The 17,602-nt window shown below is 39.9% G+C and overlaps 1 protein-coding gene across 1 annotated transcript; it reads right to left on the bottom strand.

The window, feature by feature from the left end:
• Positions 1-692: 692 nt before the first annotated feature.
• LOC139910411 (long-chain-fatty-acid--CoA ligase ACSBG2-like) lies at positions 693-9,033 on the bottom strand. The gene is made up of 12 exons (XM_071897694.2): positions 8,579-9,033; positions 7,996-8,084; positions 7,190-7,310; positions 7,011-7,091; positions 6,665-6,814; positions 5,544-5,711; positions 4,951-5,132; positions 4,284-4,517; positions 3,207-3,424; positions 2,779-2,918; positions 2,448-2,691; positions 693-1,869 (listed from the first exon to the last, which is right to left on the bottom strand). The coding sequence occupies exons 1-12, from the start codon at positions 8,891-8,893 to the stop codon at positions 1,784-1,786; spliced, it is 2,028 nt and encodes a 675-aa protein (XP_071753795.1). The 5' UTR covers positions 8,894-9,033; the 3' UTR covers positions 693-1,783.
• Between the last annotated feature and the right edge of the window lie 8,569 nt (positions 9,034-17,602).

Here is a 17,602-nt window from a genome sequence, read left to right as displayed (position 1 = left end):
TTCCAGTTTTAGAGTTCTGTGTCCTTTTTGATGCAAGTCAGGCAGTTTAATAACTTGTGTATTGAGTTATTAATACTATATAAATAGTAAAAGTATATAATGCTATACTAAATATATACTATAGAAATAGAAATATTATTATACTTCTGCTGTCAACATTCAATTAAAATCTAAATTATTGCGCAACCACTGCAGAAAAAATGTGACTGAATGAGCAAGGACAAACAAACAGGACTTATTGGCTGGTGACCTTTCATTTACATGGTAGTCTCTCTAACTGCTAGGTCAACCTGCTGTCACAATTTAAGAGTAATCTAGGTCATATAATATAACAATTATTTCTGAGAGTTACAGTGACTTACATCAATGAATTAAATGCAATGCCATAGATAAAAAAAAAAAAATCATATGAATTTAACCTGTTATTGGAGTAAGGTGAAGTATTTCAAATGAGAATGCAGCAGTTCATTTGGCTGGTAATTGGTTGCATTGTTATTTAACACTTTGCCTTTCCAGACTCGCACCCTTAAGTGCATTTCCGGCTCTGTTACATACCGATACATATGGTCCCATTGGATTCCCATTTTCTAAAGTGACCCTCGCCTAACTGGTCTTTTGAGTGATGAGGTTGTCAATAATTTAAGGGCTAAATGTGAAGACTGAAGTTTTAAAATGAAACTGCAGTCTAACTTAATGAGTCATATCCCTCATATTCACAGTGTAGCCTACAACTACAGTGATTATTTCAAATATCAAAGTCACAATTTACCGCGCTGAAGTTGAAGTTAAATATAAGAGGTTTAAGCATTTTTGCCCAAATTATTCTGTTTTTATTGACAATTTTGATACAACATGCATCACAAAATAAACCTTTCAATATTTCTCAAACTGTACATGGAGAAGCACTGGGTAAAAATGCCAATGTACATTTGCACATTCTTATGATTGGAGAAATTAAAGCTATTACTCTTATTATTACATATTTTGAATACATAATACCAATACTTATTCAAACATACCTTCCAATCATTAGAAGCTTTGCAAGATAGGGATTTAAACTGGAACCTCACAGGAGGACAACATTGACTGCGGCAAAATCTTACAAAGATACTGCTGCTTCAAAAATAAAACAAGGCTTATGACCAGGAGAAGAAGGTTTTCTGCTCACTGGCCACAGTGGCTAATGGTTACTTTCATTGTTTGACCAGCCAATATGATTTTAGAACAGAAAAGACCCTCTAAATGATTATTGGCGACCTTCCAACGTTACTGATATCCAAACCTACCAGGCACAGCCAAAATTTACCAGCACTTGGCTGGTGGTTGGTAGTAATTTCCCACCCTGCTGGTGAATATAGTTTGATTTTCAGAGTACTGTGATGGTACAATCTGTGCATCCCGTAGATGGCAAGATTTGGCTATGATGAGGTGGTTTATTTACAAAAAGTGTACTGCTGCTGTGAAACCGTATGTACATTTAAAACAGCTTAAATATCAGATACCAAAGGGATTTCTCTCCAGTTTCAGGAAAACTTGACACGTTAAAAGTGTCTAAAAAAAAAACCTCTTAGCCATTAAATACAATACAACTACAATCAAGACTTTTTCCTGATCAGGCGCCTCAATTATAAACTCTTTTTGACTTTCATGTGAAAATCAGCACTAAATAGGAGTTTATACATTTCTGAATATGAGGATGGGCACAATGCAATGTTCATACACTGGGCCCAAGTTTCTCATGAGCCTAGTTCTGCGATGTTGTATGATCCTTCTGTAGTATATTCTACTGGTTTTCCACTCCATACATCTTATTTATTTTCTCCTGGTACATCTTCACAACAACAGGCCTCCTGAGTTTCATGGTGGGTCCTGCAAAGACAGAGAAGAAAAAAAGGATTAATTCAATCTTATTCTAAAAAGTTAAAATGTTCTTTCTGCTGGGTGGCAACAACAATAGCTCAACATTTGAGCTACTGTATACAAAAGCTTGGGATAAATGTCCAACAGCAAGAGATTCAATCATGTGCGGGTGCTAAAAACGAGTGCCGAACAACCTCAATGACAGGAATGTTGTCTGGCATGCAGCACTGTCACAACACAAAGCCATGTCTGATTACAGTAGGTTCAATAGAAAATAAAGTAGTAACTGCTTTAACTTCTTCCTTCCTCAATAATCATTTTGTCTATTTTAAACCTTTGTTATTGTTTCAATACGAACTGGAACAGCGACTTCCTCCGACGACTCAATGATGACTCCGATGACTGGTATTTTATTTGTGGTGTTATATTTCGTTTTATTTTCATTTGCTTGATTTTACCTTGTGTTTTATGTGTTTTAAGTGTTTTATGTCTTGTGGTATATTTTAACCTTCTCCCTCTCTGTCTGTTTTTAAGTGAACTTGCCAAAACTGAAGTGAACTGAAGTGAACTGAACTTAATTGACTCACCCAGTTCTCCTCCAGATATCGAGAAGTCCTGCTCCAGGATGACCCACTTTTGGATCTTCTGGGCGTTCGAGGTCGCTTTGGCGTTGACGCGCTCCATGCCTTCCTGAATGGCTTTGTAGATAGCTGGCTCCTTATTGGCTAGGATCTCTGAGACCTTGGTTGCCGTGACGCCATGCTGCTGGCAGAAGGCCACGGCCTCGGGGCTCAGCTCGTCTGTTGGCTCGCCGTTGTCATCCACAACACACTATGGAAAGAGAGAAGGGTCATTATAAGCTATACTGCTGACTTATTTAGTAGTTGTGGCTACACACAGGTACAAAAGCGCAGTTACTTTGAGAGTGAGCAGCAAGGAGAGGAACTTGAGCTTGTCTCCGATCAGCATGGCGTTGCTGATGATGGCTGTCTCGGCCTTCACTGCGTCCTCAATGGGAACCGGAGGGATGTTCTCTCCACCGGCCGTGATGATCAGCTCTGTCCAAAAGACAACAACTTTAAACCTCTGAGATTCAACTCAACGCATTTTATTTTCCTCACTTGTCATTTATGCATTTTGTTTTTTTTATTCCATATTCCGCCTAATTGAGTCTTGTTGTGGTTCAGTTTCTGTTATCCAGTTGTGTTTTTGTTTGTTGTTTTTGGTTTCTTTGCTCCTTTTGAAGTGAGATTCTTGGGGCATTTTATGTAGACTGCACAATCTTGAATTTTTTCTCTTCTATTTGTCAGGCTACAAACATGCAGAGACTCCTGACCACACCCTACCCTTGATCCTTCCTGTGATGTACAGGAAGTTGTTCTGGTTGTGTCTCCCCAGGTCCCCAGAGTGCAGCCAGCCATCTTGGTCCAGAGCCTCTTCTGTTTTGTCAGGCATGTTCAGGTAGCCCATAAAGACGTTTCGTCCCCAGAAACAGATCTCTCCGTTCCCGTCCTGGTCTGGATTGTCCAGCTTTGTCTTGCAGCCTGGCATCACCTTTCCACAGCTAGGCAGACAAAAGACAGAAGTCAGTAACATGTCCAGTAAGAGTGTTTCACTTCTGTTTTGACCAGTTGTTTGCGGCTACAAATGGCAGCGAGGGATGACTGTTTGAAAATTTTGAACTTCAGTACCCAGAAATCGTGTAACGTATCCTCAGTAAACTGCACACAACACGCTCATATATAAACATACACAAACCCGGTCACTCTGTGATCATTTATACTAAAGAACCAAATTGGCAAGAGAGGCAAAAGATCTGATGTTGGTGTGTCCACTTTTCTCTGGATGGAGCGCTCGATCGCTGCTGTTTGTACAGTTTGTACTTCATTCACAAGTGCACATTCCCGACACCAGAATTTTGTGTGTAAATAGGGTGAATCAACAGGATCTCAACTAGGGAATGGAACGCTCTTCTCTATTGCAGCTCCACTTTGTGATTTAGGCTGATAAAACTGTATTTTTACATAAAAATGCCTAGTGTAGCTATAAGGTAAAAAAGTTAAAATTTCAGCCAACAATAGAAAGGATATTACATACAGGTTGAGCTTCAATAATGTTTTCACATCCATATCAATATATGTAGACTCCAAGGTCTACAAGGGTTTTGTTTCAAGACACAACATTTCAGTCAAGTGACCTTTGTGTCTTGAAACTAAACTTGAAACAAAACCCTTGTAAGTGAAGACAGTGTGCGGGAATCTACAGAGTTTGACTTTATCTTTCTCCTCTGACGCACATGGCACATACATACGATTGTCTTTATCTTTATCTTTTTAGAAAACATCCATATCAACAACACACATGAACCAGCGGCAAACTGCCAGCACACACGTCAGCATGTTCCACAATCCTTTGCTGCTGACCTCATGATGCGGTAACTGTTGCTCGTGGAGATGGTGTGCGGGCCGGAGCTTTCGCTCATGCCGTAAAGCTCCAACAGAGGCATGTTCAGGCTCATGAAGTACTCCAAAGTGTCCTTGGTGATGGGGGCGGCGCCTGTGTAGCAAGCCTTGCAGCGGTCTAAGCCCAGCGCGGAGCGAACCCTCTTGAAGACCAGATTGTTAGCCAGCATGAAGCCCCAGGGCACAGCATGCTCCCTGTCACGCAAAACAAACACACCAGGGCAGGGGATTAGATTTCTGACACTGATATTGGGAATGGAATTTAAATCAGAAATATTCACTTCAAAATCTAGCAATGGCGCCATCATTGATAAGATCATTGATGAGATCAGGGATGAGCAACATGCCAGTGGCTGAGGAATTCTACTCAATGCAGTCCTACTGACATGGCAATTACTCCTGTTACCATTTGTCTTACAATGAAGATTAGGGTAACAGCTGAAGATGGTGAATGATTCAATAGGTAATTTGGACATGCTGCACTTAAGAGTAATACATTATATAGTAATTACACAGCACTTTGCCAGCACAGACTGTAATAATCACACAGTAATTGTAATAAGTGCAGTATAACACTGCACTAATGGATGAAATGGCCATTGTTAATAAATTTTTGCTGCTGTCTCACTCGTTCATGGCACTGTAGTTGTACTGCAGTCCTATGGACTTAGCCCAGTCTGCCACTCTCTTCCTCATTGGAGATGCCTTGGCACCTATAGCTTTCATCTTCTCCTGCATCTTCTCCCACACGCGTGGAACTCCCAGGAAAGCAGTTGGCCGCACTTCTTTCAAAGTTGTCCCAAGGGAACCCTGGGAAATTTGAGTTATAGTAGGTTGAGTATCCGATTGTGTATTGTGTCAGTGTCATCACCAAAACATCCTGAATTAATCGAATAACACCACCATCTTTCACAGAATAGTAAAAACCATGTGTGTATAGTAAGCATTTATCAATACACAGGATATGATGGTACTATCCCTTGTGCCATAATCCAAGATGAGCATTCATATAGAGTCCCAATTCAGAGTTTAACAGAATGATATACTACCATACAAGTGAGTACCATAGAAAACATCAGGCTATACGGTCGTAAATCTATAGCACCATAAGACAGGCAGCAACATTCACCAGCTATCTACTCTAGCTTTCAGGGTGAGTGAGTGTAGGCAAGTCATTGGTTTGGTGAAGGAAGGTGTAAAAGATGTAAAAGGCATCCTGACCTTGAGGGCATCTGGCTCAGCAAAGTAGGTGGTCCCTGCAAACCTCACGCCGATCCACATGTCGTTGACCTGGGCGGCCACGTGGCTGAGCGGCAGGTAACTGACCACCACCTCCTCACCGTGGCTCAATTGGCTCATGACACCTGCCGCATTGGCTGTCCAGGTGAGCTGGACATTAAGGAGTAGGAGAAGAGTAATCAGAAATTAGATAAAATGTAGGTTGAATTTTGTAATGCAATATTCCTAGCCTGGTTTTCCAGCTACCTGCCTGATAGAATGCAATTTGTTAACCTGAAGCATCTGTTGTAGCACTCCCTGCCTATCACAAATGGAGTTCCCCAAGGCTCTATCCTGGGGCCTACTCTGCTTCCCATTTATATATAAAAAACTGCACACTCCATTGGAAGCTGTTAAAAAACACTTATGATACAATCTTAGGTTGGCCCTTCCCTGGTCTCTGTTTTGAATTCTCTTCAAGAGAGTTTCATTCAATAGAAATGACTCCCTCCCTAATCTTAAACATCATGGTTTAGATAAAAGTCTGTCGTCACTGCCAGTGAATAGAATGACCTCAAAAGTCACTGACTCTTGACGGTTTTATCTCAAAATCTGCCATCAAGGACTGCATTACATACATTCTTTCTGAAACCTGCACTTTCTTCATTATGCAATAACTACTGCCATACTAACAACCCTTTGTTAATCTCTGCTTTCACATGTGCCATGTCCGTGTAGTCTTTACTATTACTTGTGGTTTAGTCCTGCCTCATCTTAATGCCTATGATGTACTCTATAACCTGCCTTTACTGTTATGTCATATATCAGTTGTCCTCTCAATTCTTGCACCAACTCTTAATCTGCTATTTGGTACCTTATCTGCTTAATGTAATGTAATGTAATTTAATTTAATTTAATTTAATTTAATTTAATGTAATTTAATTTAATTTAATTTAATTTAATTTAATTTAATTTAATTTAATCCCAACCTCTGCCACCTCCAAAAGGCCTTGACCTGCCTGACTTGCCTGGCTAAATAAAGGTTAAATTAAAGGATACATTTTCAAGTCTATACAATGAAAGTTAGGGATGGAAAAGTATTTAATCCAGGCCCGGTTACTCACATTGTCATGGCTCAGCATGACTCCTTTAGGGTTGCCGGTGGTTCCAGAGGTGTAGATGAGGGTGCAGCACTCATTGGCCCGAAGACTGCCAATCACAGCATCCAGCTGCTCGTCAGGCACTTCCTCTCCCAGCTTCATGAACTCTGCCCACTACAGAGACACAGAGATTAAATTACTTATTACTTAATAACTTACTTAGCCATGTTTAACTATACTGTGTCACTAGCCTGGTTGCACATCTACTATCACAGATCTACACATTTTGAAAAGAAATGACACCTGATGTTGACGTTGCATGAAAAAGATAATGTGCTGATTGATCAAGGTTATTGCATTGGAAACATACTGTGTACAGGTTTGGTAACTTCGGCTGCAGCTCGTCTTTATATTGGACGATGGCTTTCAGATGAGGTAGCTGATCTTTAACCTGTGGGGTTAAAGGATAAATTCCATAAAAGCAATTAAGAATAAATTCATACACTGCAAGTGAATCAGTGCAACATACAATACAGCGCGACTCCTGACCTGTAGGATTTTGACGAGCTGTTTGTGGTTCTCCACAACCAGGACACTGGCCTCACAGTTGGCAGCCACATATTGACATGCCTCGGGGGAGTTGGTGGTGTAGATGCCGGTTGCCAGGCCCCTATGACACAAATCAAATGTTGGATAGTAATGCAAGGTTTTGAATCTGTACAGCTGCCAGCACAGTGCACGGTGGCTTTTACTCACCTGCTACAAGAGATTGTAATATAAAACTCTTTGGTTAATAATTACAGTGTTCTGCTTTTAGAGAGGAACACTGTTGATTGCCAAACTGCTGACATCACTGAAGTTATGTGGATTAGATGTGTCATCTAGAATTTACTTCAAAATAAAGCATTATCTTACAATATCTCAGTTATTGCCATAAGAATCTTCACTGTTAATTGGAGTTTTAAAATAAGGGTCATTATAATCCTGTTTGTTTGTCAATCATTTATCTGAGGAAAACTAAAATTTAACTGGATGTCCAATACTGACAATATTTTTGCTGACTCCCTAGGCCCTATAGTTTCTAGAAAGCAGAGAGGAAATGTCAAGCCTGTAGCCACTTTAGGTTTCCTAAGCATCTTAATTATACTAACTACAACTTAATTCAATTCCCTGTAGTGGTACAACCCAAACAAGTGAGGTTACAGACACAGAGACAGACTTAGAGATATACAAAGAGAGAGAAGTGTGCAGTGTCAGGTTAAATAATAGTGAGGGGTCTCATGCATAACAGTGAAGTGTAAATCCCGCAAGGAATCTTATCTACCTCAATTACAGTTGCCCAAGTGTAATCTTACCCAGCGAAGATGCAGCCAATGTCTGAGATGAACCATTCAGGAGAGTTGAATCCCAGAATACCAACACCATGGTAACGCTCCAGCCCCAACTAAAAGAAGACAAGTACTTCTTTAGAATATGTATCTTTAATGAGACACAGTGCCTCATTTACTTTTGACCTACATCACGCTTCGAGAGCCACCCCACTTCACGGGACACGGACATGGCCGTGAAATGGGAGATGTAACACAAGCTGAGAATTTCACACACCCAAGTGTTGGTTTTCAGCAGCCCATTCTCACCCCAAGAAGGAGATTATAATCGAGGATGAAGGAGGTTTTGTCCTAGTATGTAAACAGCCGATAGCATTTCCCAGGTGCTACGAATTACAGTATATGTGGAGTTTCTTATATCAAAATACATCTGTACATATGAATTCACCTAATGAATCAAAAATTGCTTCTATGGTCATTCAGATTATAACTCTAGAATATGTCGTATTTCCAGTGTATTGTAATATAGTTTGTGTAGAGTGACAAGTGTGTACTCTATGCATGCATAACAAGGTAACATAGTAAACAAAGATAACATAGGTAAACAAACCTTGAGAAAACTCTTGGCGGCTGCTCGGCACTGCTCATAGTATTGCCTCCAGGTCACGGTGACCCACTGCCCCTCTTGCTTGGAAGCCAAGGCTGGATGATCCCCATAGCTCTCCACCGTCTCCAGGAACATCTGATGGATCGTCATGGGAGTCTCGGACCCCGGGCCTGAACCCTCCATTCTCAGGTTGACCGCCTTGTCTTTGCCGGTGCTCCATAGGTGGTCGGCAGGGGCCAGCGTTGTCACCGATGGCAAAGGAACCGCCTTGGGCTCTTTTGTACGAGGACAACAGGGGCAGTTGCATTTACCCGCCATTAGTGACAGCGTAGTGGAGTCAAACTCAGAAGTCACCCCACAACACCAAGACACATCAAGTTCACCGGTGAGAGGGAGAGTCAGGTGTGTGAGAGGTTTGAAGCTGCAGACATGTCTATCCCTGGTCTACTACTGTGGGTGTGTATTCACGCTGGTTGTCTCAGAGAGCAACATGATTTACAGGTTATTAAGAGAACAGGGGGCTGGCCCCATGCTGTTTCAGGTTACCTGAGACAAAACAGGAAGCTGTGGAATTTCCCTGCCTACCTACCAATCGAGTTTGGTCAGAGGAACTTGCTATATTTCAGATGAAATATAGAGGGAGATTGGGAGCATGAAAGAGCAGATTAGTGCGGTATTTCATACAGACTTTGTATGATATACATATATCATACAAAGTCTTGCTAAAAATCCCTTCCAAAATAATATTATATTATTTACTTTATTTTCTAAGGTTTTTCTGGCATCACCCTGCATTGTCACTGCCTTTGATGTCCCCCTGCTCACACCTGCTCATACATTCTTGATACTATTGCATTTTACAAAACTAGAAAAATTGAAACCCAATGCCTCACGCTGGCTAAATGGGCACACTTGGGCCTTAAAGAGCCAATGCCGTAAGACAGAGTGCAAAGGGAAAGCTAACAAGTTTCAAGTCTCCTTTGAGATTTGAAAAGACTTAATGCTTTGACAGTTAGACATGTTAATGATGCGAGAGTGACCTTCTTTCTCTCTCTAAGAACCATCAAAACTCTAGGGTCCTTTTCAATGTTATTAATTCTGCTGTTGCCCCTCCCCAAGTTAACCTTCAGAGGTCCTCCCTGCAAAGTGTGAGGAGTTTGGTGTGAAATTCTCACCAAAAAGATGGATATGCGGTCACATATTTCATCTCCTGTTTGTGGCAGCTGTCTATTACCCCAGGGCAATTCTGCAGCATTGAGCTGTTTTGAGTATATGTCTCTTGCACTACTGGAGGAGACTCTCTCTCAGATGAAGTCTTCCCCTTGTCCTCTTGATATTTTTCCATCAAACTTCTCAAACAAGTTTTCAAGTTTTAAGTTTTCACTGTGGGCCCAAACATTTTATCTTTTGTTAACAGCTCTCTGACCTCTGGAATTTTCCCATCCACTTTTAAGGATGTGGTAGTCCAACTCCTACTTAAGAAACCTAACTTGGACCCCACAATTTTATATAATTATAGACAGATTTCCAAACTTCCTTTTTGATCTAAAGTTGTTTGAGTAAATTACCTTCTCTCAACTAATGTCTTTTGCTGATTTTTAATAACATATTTGAAAAATTCCAGTCTGTTTTTGGACTGTTCATAGCATTGAGACTGCCCTCTTGAGGGTCACAAATGAACTTCTTTTGACAACTGATGCAGGAGATTCTGCAATTTCTGTTCTTTGGGTTGGCATTTCAGACACAACACTGGATTGGTTCAGATCTTATCTTTCCAGTAGAGTGTTTTCTTTCTCAATGGGTCATACATTGTCCTCCTCCCATTATATAACCTAAGGGGTTCCACATCTATTTAGGGCCCCATTTTGTTTTCCTTGGTTATATTACAGGGGGTTCCCCAAATTTTTGAGTAGCCAGCCAGATGGGAAAAGTAACCGGCTAAGGGATGTTTGTGGCGGCAAGATACATTTTTCCGGTGATGCCACTTTTCACCAAACCTTAAATGCTTATGAAAGCATGATAATAACATGAATAAACATTTTTATTAAAGGCTCAATGCTCAATTGAAAAATAAACGGATAATCTTTATTAATTGTTAATGTTTAATGTACTTTCTTGAGTCAGTGCAGAAATGCAATTTTTAATTGTAGGAAATAAGTAGGCTAAAACAAAAATATTATAACAAACAGTAATAAATATAAGAACAAAGTTCATATTTTAGTCTTCTCAGAGCAATACTGGATCTCTCTCCTTAGTACTACTGCACGCACAGAACTGAGATCCAATAATTATGGAAACATAAATCAGTTTAAATAATGAGGAAATGCCCCAATTTTACATGGTCTTAACACCTGCATACTGGGGCTTTAACAAACCCTCCGAAAACAGAAGCCTATGATCTTTCCCTGTTCCTCCCTTTACTTCTCCCATTTATATTTTGAACATTGGCAAAATGGAGTCAGTGTGCAAGTGGGACTTGTCAGGATTGGTTAAACTTGGGTGGCAACATCAAAATCATCAAAAGGCCCAGAATGGCTCGCGCAGATTAACATGACGTTGTTCAGTCAATAGCCTCTTTAGACCCCCACGCCCACGCCCCACCTGAAAAAATCAGGTATTGATTACTGAATTTGAGAAGGGTTTCGGTTAGTACGAGTAGGGTGTAGCAGAACCGGACTGAACCAGACTGAACAACTTTTTGTTATGTGACGTAAGGTGAAACACTCGTTACGTTACGTAACATTACCATCGTTACTTTGAAAGAGACGGAGGTATGTTAAGTGTTGTGAGACATTCTCAAATTTTCTATCCAGTCTGTTTCCTCAACATTGCGGTTGTTCCTACCAGTTCTGCGGCCTTCGGCGCAAATGTTGCGGTTAACACTATTAAGTCCATGCGGTGAAAAAAGACAATGTGACGCCGCTGTCGCTATTAAGACCTTATGGATAAATTGACGCCTCTGGTTACTGGTGTCAAAGAAACCGAATATACAGGCAATGGTAGCCGCCATATTGATCTGAAGTAAACGTTACTATGGTTACAGACATTATTTACAGCCATCGCGAGATCGTAGGAGTGGCGTGACTCCCGTGTACCATACATATGCGCATTCACTCAATTCGGTTGTCACTACCAAATTCTGGCAGTGTGTACGTAGCCTTAGTGACATTCAGTTATAAAAGTAGCCGGCCAGACAGAGGTGGGTAGACGGCTTAATAGCCGGCAGCCGGCGCTTGGTAATTATCCACAAGCACAACGTGCACAATTGTTATGCAGATGACGCCCAGCTGTACCTCCCATTAAATCCAGTGACCCCAACTGTTTTGACAATCTGTATTAATGCCTCTCAGACATTAAGAGCTGGATGTCAAAGACCGTTCTACAACTCAGTGACATCAAATCAGAAATTGTTGGTTTTGTTCAGTTTTCTGTTGGTTGGTCCAAACCTGTAGCTAAGAATGGAGGGGGTGTTCTTTCATTCCAATTTAACTGATGACGAGCAGATCAAAAGGGTTGTGCCTGTCATGCTTTCTGCAAATGGGACCCATCTTGAAAATCAAACCACTGCTATCGAACCACTGCTATCCTCAGCTGATTTGGAGAAAGTCATCCATTCATTTATTTGCTCCAGCTTCTGCCTCACTCAAAAGTCAGGTATGCAGCTTACCCAGAATACCGCTGCAAGAGTAGAGCCAATCACCCCAATTTTAGCCTGCTTGCACTAGGTTGCCTATTAGTTTTAGGAGTGATTTTTAAATTTTACTAATTGCTTTTAAAGGACAGCATGGTTTAGCCTCGAACTACATTACTGACCTGTTAACCCCCACAGTCTATTATTAGTTAGTTATAAACTTGCTTTTTGTCTTTATTCATTATCTTTTTTTTATTGACACATTTTTACGTAATCTTGTTTTTTATGTAATGTCTTATCTTTACAAAGTGCTTCGTAAATTTTGTTTTTATTTTGTTTACTGAATAGCCCTGCAACCTTTAATTTGATTTCTCTCGGGCTGTTCTTGCACATGAAGTACATTGTATTCCATAACTAGAGTTTTTCAAACTCTTAGAATATACAAACTCTGCCCCTCATTCAGCTATGAATGCAATTAACAAACCAACAAGAAAAAAAACTTTATCTGTCCATTCTGAAGATTTTTCCACATTTAAGGCATTTTTTCCCAATCCAAATCAGTTCTTCTCTCTCTCCTCAGATCACACTCAGACTCTTACCTGACGAAAGTCCTCCAGAAGGTCCCTCCAGTCCAGGGGATCTGGGAGGCTTGGCCGTTGTCTCAGTATTGCCGGACGGGGCTGCAATCGCTGTCGGCTCCGCAGCTGGCTCCTGGCTTTCTGAAGCTGACTTTGTACTGGGCTCAAGGCTAGTGCCAGTCTCCAGTGGGTGTGATTCTACAGCACAATTCTGTGTTACTCCATCTCCAGCTTTCTCGGACCCAATGTTTGAGTCTTCTCCGTTGATGAGGATGTTGGAGTGGGTCTCAATCTGTAGGGGTTTGGAGTCTAGCAGAGTCTGTGCCTTGTGGGTAGGGATGCTGTAAAAGGCATTGAGAGGGCATTAATGAAAGCTAATATCCAATAATGTAAAAATGTCAATGTTAGATAAATGGTCTACAATCACATGGTCCTTGGTTAAAGCGATGGCTCTTCACTTTGTGATATGCATCCTCGTACATACCTCTCAGTATCACCATCCATGACTGAGACCCCATTGCTGATAACAGAATCCACTTGCTCAGACATCTTGTATTTGCTTTAAAAGAGGAAATATGTGCTATATTAGACGGATGCCAAGTAAAGTTGAATTAAAATGGTTTAGATTTCTTCCACAAGAATCTCTTCACACAGATCAGGTTTTCTACAACTATTATGAAACAGCACTGCTTTGGTCATTTATATGACACAGACATTCACAAAGGTCATTGCAACAGGCCAGTGTCAATAGCCACCAAAGCTAATAATCACGTACAACAGTGCTCTAAATGTTGAAACTGTGAACCTTATGCCAGAAGATGTTGGGCCATCTGCCGGGCTATTTATAACCATTTGCCTCACACACCGAGAACTTTCGACAAAGACAATTACTGAAACAGAAAATTCTGTGTCTCTGTTATCATTAATTGAATATAAACTACCAAAGTGGTGATAAATCAGTATTTATTGTATGCTATTTCATGGCTTTTTCAGAAATTAGTCAACATGACATGAAATGTAAATACTGTCAAGACAAAAAAAGGTCTGAAATCTACAGCTTTCTCAACCCAGTTCTCTTGTATCTATACTGCAGGCAGTGAAATCATGCCATCTAGTGTGAGTATCTTGCAACTGTGGAAACAATTCAGATAGTTGTTATCTGAGTCTTTCAGTCCCAAGTTGTGCCTTCAAACAAACTGCCAAGGCAACAAATTACGAATTTACAACAAATGAATGACACTCTGACTAGTGTAATGACAAACTCTCCTTCAATAAAGATAAACATCTGGTAACTCAATCAGACTGTCAATCTGACCTCTGGTATATATACTTTGGTCAAGATTTCTCTGGGGCAAAGTTCATCCTAATTACAAAACTACAGTGTGGCAACATGATGTGCTGGAGGCAAAGTCTTTGCTCAGGATTATGCAAGCATCCTTTTAAGTACCCTTCAACTAAAAAAAAAACTACATTTCACTCTCATTCATGATTTAGTTTTAAGTTTGAATATTACCCAGAAATAAGACGTTACCTTTAAAAAGAAGATAAATCAATACTTCCAGTACTGCAAATGATCCCAGGGAAGTAACAGAAGTCCTAAGTTCCCATAGGAAATACTTCACTTTCAGATTTCTTATAGATGTTTAGTCTCTGTATGTAAAGATAAGATCCAGGAGCGGGCAGCTCACGTCTGTCGCAGTCAGTGTTTGTTTGGCTTTTAACTAGAGCCTGTGGCTGAGGAGGGGGCTTTAAAGAATGAGTCTGTCTCTGTTGACCAAACAATAAAACATGAGGAACCTGCTCACATCAAACATCTCTACATCTCCATCTTAAAGTCATCTTTGTTCATGAGTTCAGTTTTGTTCCAACTGTGTCAAATATCTCTCAGTTAAAGAAACTACAAACAGAGTGTATATAGTGGTGTATTGTCTTGGCCCTTAAGTCTTTTAATGAAATGCAACTGAACTTAACATGATCTTTCACTTATCTTATTCTGCAATTCAAGAAAAGTCCACTCAGCAAAAAAAAAATAAAAATGTAGCATGACACAGACAAATATGATCCTTACTCACACCACATGTCAGCCCACACACTTACACACATATGATAATATTACAAGGACATGGCTGTCTATGACCAACTTGGCATGGAAATCTTGACATAAGTGCACACACTGACATACAAGCACCATGGCAAATCATAACAACACAAGTCACGCATCAAAACTGAACACTGACACTCTACACCAGGCATTTCACACTTCACAAGTCTCGTTCTTATGAGCAGCTGTCTCCCACTTCTTTGACTTCAATATAAAATAACATGAAAAGATAAAAATACACTTAAAGATATCCTACCTTATCCAGAGGGACAAAGCTGAATGACATCAACTTGACAAGAGCAGTCAGGTGCAGGACAAAACCCGGATCAACCTTTGCCTGGCACAGGTGCGCAGCAGTTGCCCCTGGGAAATGATCAGCCTATAGGGGACTTGCGTGAGGGTATACCAGCTCCCTACCTCACGGTCTGTCCAGAACCACAGAGACTTACGCAATCCTCTGTACACTTGCTGCGGCAGAGTCGACCAGTTAAAGATCCACCAGCAAACTTGACCAAAGGTTACCTCCTCAAGGTGCAGGAGAACCTGAAACCTGAGACAGAAAGAGTCTGCAACCAGTGGAAACCAGCTTTGTCTGTTATACTTGGTGACAATCAACAGAAATTATAGTTGTTGACAACTGCTGGCATTGGTAATTGTCTGTCCAAAACATTTAGTGCTATAATGAACTCTGTGAAACAGTGTAACTGGGCTTGAATACGTGAATGGTTTTCTTGATATGTTCATTATCCTAATTTGACTTGAGTAGCTTATGAAGCATTATCATTATCATTTTCAGATTTATGTGATGAGGAAAAATACTGATAAAGGCCAGATAAGATCTTCAGGTTTATGAGGCTAGATGAGACTTTGACCCACAAAATAGATTTTCATCAGTTTGTTCATCAGAACAAAACTTGTGCAACTGCTGCTTTCCCCCCCTTGACACATCAAGAGAATAGTGTCAGATGTTAGCAATATACACTGAATGTACAAAATATTAGGCACATCTTCCTGATATTGCGTTGCAGCTCCTTTTGCACAATCCACATCTCAATTTGACTTTTTTACTCAAAGATTAAAAATCCTTGTCTAACTCGTCTGTTTCTCTTTATCTACATCTCTTCCTTTGTGATTAGGACTGCCCGATACTGACAAATAATTATATTGTGATTATTTTGCGGAATATTGCAATTGCAATACAGTATACAGACACAGATTTTTTTATATTTTAGATTTTTCTGTTTTTAATAAAAAACTAGGATGTGGTTGGTTAAGATTTGCTCTGTTTGAATACAATGAGTTTTTTTTTTTCTTTTAATTTATAGACCAGAAATTATAGTAGTTCATATTGCATTTTTTTTTTTTATTAACTGTGCAGCCCTATATACAGTAGATTTAATAAGGGAAATCAATAAGGGATAATAGCTTTTACTTGGAGTTAACTCATGAAAAAAGTAGGTGTCCCTAACATCTTGTACATTCACCCTTTCTGTGTATTTCACACACATTGCACACTCTATAATCCTTAGATGTCAGCAATACTAGCCTCATTTCCCCTTTACTCCTGAGCTGTGTCTGATAGCGTCTGTCTGATCGCTGTGGCAAGGAGGTGAACGTTGTTTTTTTAGTAAATATAGGGGAAAGTTCAACCCACTTCTCAAATGACACTGAGTAACCTAGATCATGGGCACCAAGGTCACTGAATCATACCACCCAGTCACACCATGTCTGCCCCGGGTCCTGCGGCTCAGATCGGCACACACAGGGTCTCTGAAGGTTGTGAATGAACAGTTACACAGCGATAAGTACCAGCAACACTGAACAGATAGTAGGAAAATACGCCATATGCCCAGGAATCATAAAAATGATCTATAGATAATAAATATTACATCATTGTGTCTGAAAACAGGGTTCAAACCGAGGCTCTGGTGTGAAAATCAAGGACTTTTACATGACTTTCCATAGCTTAGTCAGAGCCATGGGCAAAAAACATTTTGTTCCTTCCTGGTTTGTTAATCTTGTTTTTCTAAAGGGGTAAACAGTCTGGTTTCCACTGCAGTTGAGCTTGCTGTGGGGAAGTGTCCATATAATTTTTGATGTTTTTATACAGCATGTTTCAAAACTAGATATACAATTTTTAATAAAAATGAAAACAATGCTGTGTCATTTTAGTCATTTTTAACTTTTTAACTAATGTCATTTTGGCAATATAATTCAACATTCAATAGCCTATAAATAATAGGTGTACCTGGAAGCAGGAAAAATATTTAATAATACAGAGTATTAATAATGTATTTCAAAATATATACCTACTTTTGAAACATGATTTTTTTTTATTTTATATGTCATATTCTTTATTTTATTTGATACAATTTATAAAATGAACAGCTGAAACCAGCATGTAATGCAATAAATGTTTGAAACAAGCTGTAAAATATATTCTGGTATATCTGGTACATCGGTAAAATTCCCTGATATTCCCTGACTTCCCCAGATAATTAATCAAATTCCCTATCTGAAATAAACCTCTTTAAACTCCATAATATTCCTATTGACTTTGTGATTTGCAGCTGACGGGTTGTACATAATGTCTACTGACAGGAATCGGCTTTTCACACCTTAAACAAATGTAAACAATAAGATGGCTGGTGATGACAGAATAAGGTGTTGTTTTGAATAGAAAAAATGGTTTTCCACTTTCCATAATTGAATCTGTA

This window comes from Centroberyx gerrardi, chromosome 8, assembly GCF_048128805.1.
Source record: "Centroberyx gerrardi isolate f3 chromosome 8, fCenGer3.hap1.cur.20231027, whole genome shotgun sequence".
Taxonomy (NCBI): domain Eukaryota; kingdom Metazoa; phylum Chordata; class Actinopteri; order Beryciformes; family Berycidae; genus Centroberyx; species Centroberyx gerrardi.
This window is presented reverse-complemented; position numbering and strand designations above follow the sequence as displayed.